The sequence below is a fragment of the Suricata suricatta genome, chromosome 13, assembly GCF_006229205.1.
Source record: "Suricata suricatta isolate VVHF042 chromosome 13, meerkat_22Aug2017_6uvM2_HiC, whole genome shotgun sequence".
Lineage (NCBI taxonomy): Eukaryota > Metazoa > Chordata > Mammalia > Carnivora > Herpestidae > Suricata > Suricata suricatta.
Genome location: NC_043712.1, coordinates 1,530,935 through 1,533,065, shown reverse-complemented (window position 1 = coordinate 1,533,065; position 2,131 = coordinate 1,530,935). Strand labels below are relative to the sequence as shown.

At 64.8% G+C, this 2,131-nt stretch overlaps 1 protein-coding gene across 1 annotated transcript in view; it reads left to right on the top strand.

Moving 5' to 3' along the window:
• The first annotated feature begins 54 nt into the window (after nt 1-54).
• The window catches only part of SNAPC4 (small nuclear RNA activating complex polypeptide 4), an 18,053-nt gene continuing 15,976 nt past the window's right edge, over nt 55-2,131 (top strand). Inside the window, exons 1-2 of the mRNA XM_029921013.1 lie at nt 55-1,066; nt 1,785-1,831. Of these exons, the coding sequence (XP_029776873.1) occupies nt 877-1,066; nt 1,785-1,831 (237 nt within the window). The 5' untranslated portion in view covers nt 55-876. The remainder of the gene's footprint in view (nt 1,067-1,784; nt 1,832-2,131) is intronic.

Genomic DNA, 2,131 nt, shown 5'->3' with positions numbered 1-2,131 from the left:
GGAGCGGGTCTGGGGCCCAGCAGAGGCCGCGGGGAGGCGGTGGGAGACGCGGGGCCGAGGGTCGGGGGTCGGGCTGGCGGCGGTGGTGGCCGGCGCCCCGGTAGCCGCTTGCGGGCCCTGCAGAGCTGCGTGGCTCTCGGCTAGTTGGGGTTACACGCGATTAGAGTGTAGACAGCGCTCCGTGCTGCGAGTCGGGCTGAAGCGTGTTCCCACTGGGTGGCTGCCGTTGTCTGACTTTAGCGGGAATGGTTCTGGGGCTTGATTTTTGGCTCCTAAGTCTGTGATGTCTCCTAGGTTTCCGTTGCTCTTTTTTCGGCCGCAGCTTTACCCCTTTACATCTCTTCACGGTTTTCCATTCCTTTTAGACATCCCAGACCCGTGTCAGTAAGAAAGAAGGTTCTGTTGCTTTGACAGGGGTTAGGTGCTGTTGTAGGTGCTGGAGACGGAGAGGGAACTGCAGGGGACCCTGCCCTCAGGGTGCCTCCTGCCCGCCGCCTGCATTTCCTGCACGTCTGCCAGGTGCCCTCCGGTGTCTCCTGGCAGGAGAGCAGGCTGTGCTGCTGCGGTCCTGACTCCCTGAGCCTCGTTCTTGGCCTCTGGTGACTTTGGCACCGCAACCTGCTGTTTCTGCACAGGGTGACAAGCTCTCTTGTGGCTTGGCTCTGGGAGGACAGGCTAGGCTCTTGGGCCATGCTGGTGTCCCGTTGTCCATCGCTCTGCCCCCCTGCTAGCCCCAGCCTTGGGTCAGAGCCGTCAGGCCACACTCACCCGACAAACAGTGGGTGTTCCGGGGTGGGGGTCATGCCACAGTCCCGGGGCTCCCCCAAGCGGGAGTGCCTGCTTTGGCCAGGCTTCTCTCATCCCCTGTAGGTGTGCATGTGTGCAGACTCCTGGTTCCTGCAATCTCGTGACGCATTCTGGCAGCGCATAGGAGTCATGGATGTGGACGCCGAAAGAGAGAAGATAGCAAAGGAGATTGAAGAGCTAGAAAGGATTCTGGATCCCAGCTCCTCCAGTATCGGCGTGGAGGTCTCGGAGTCTGGTCTTGCGCTGGACTCGGAAGCAGGTAGGCTTTCGCCGGCCGTGGCTGGCCTGGATCCCTCTGCCGCCCGGCTCCTGTCAGCCACAGGATGCTGCGGACCGGCGGTTTCCCGCACAAGCTGGCCTCTGCCCTTTCTCCCCGAGGTGGTTTATCCCCGCCTCTCCTCCATATGCCAAGGACCTGCTGGCCATGCATGACGCCCTTCGGGGGCCTCTGAGGCCGTCTGTCCCAGGTGGATAGCCGGCTGCCCTTCTCAGGGAAGGTTCCAGAGCTCAGCTTATCGGCCACGTCCGTGCTGGACAGCTAAGTGTCACCGCACCTGCTCCCCCGGGCCCTGGGCCCTCACTGCCGCTCTGATCAGAGGCCCGCCTGTATGGTCAGGATCTATAAGAAACTGGCCCCGAGGCCTGCCCGCCTCTCCCAGCCCCAGTGCAGCTGTGAGGCACAGTTTGTGACCACGCTGGGGCCTTTCTCTCACCTAGAATCGGGACGTCCACACCTGCTCCCCGCCCCTCCCCCCACCCCCCAGCTGCATCTTCCCCTGCTGGCTGCGCCTGCCCGAGGTTCAGGGCCCGTCCTGCCCGGTCAGCAGGAAGCACTCAGCCACCGGCCCTCAGGGAGGGAAGGTCCAGGCGGCGTCTCTCCTGAGGCCCTGCGGCCCCTCCCTCGCCTGGGGCTGGCTGGCTCCCTGGCTGGGGGTCGTCCTGTCACGCCCCCAACGCCACGTGCTTGTGCTCCGCAGACTCGCTGCCTGATGAGGACTCGGATGCTGCCGGTTCCCGGGTCTCGGTAAGCGGGGCCAAGCTGGCGGAGCCCCTGCCGGCGGGCCCGGGAGGGCGGCGCTTTGAGGTCATCTTGGTTTTTCTGTGTGCTCGTCACTGGAGATGGCGTGTCCCAGAGTACTTGTCACCGAAACTGAAAACGCCCCTAGGAATGACTGTTGTCAGTGACTGGGGACTCACGGCTCCCGACTCCCGGAGCCCCCCGGGACGCGCGTGCGACCGGCCGTCCCGCGTGGCGGGACCGCAGCGGGCGAGGGGCCCTCGCGGCTCCCTGTCTGGGCCTCGGTGCACCACGGGTCCACGTGTG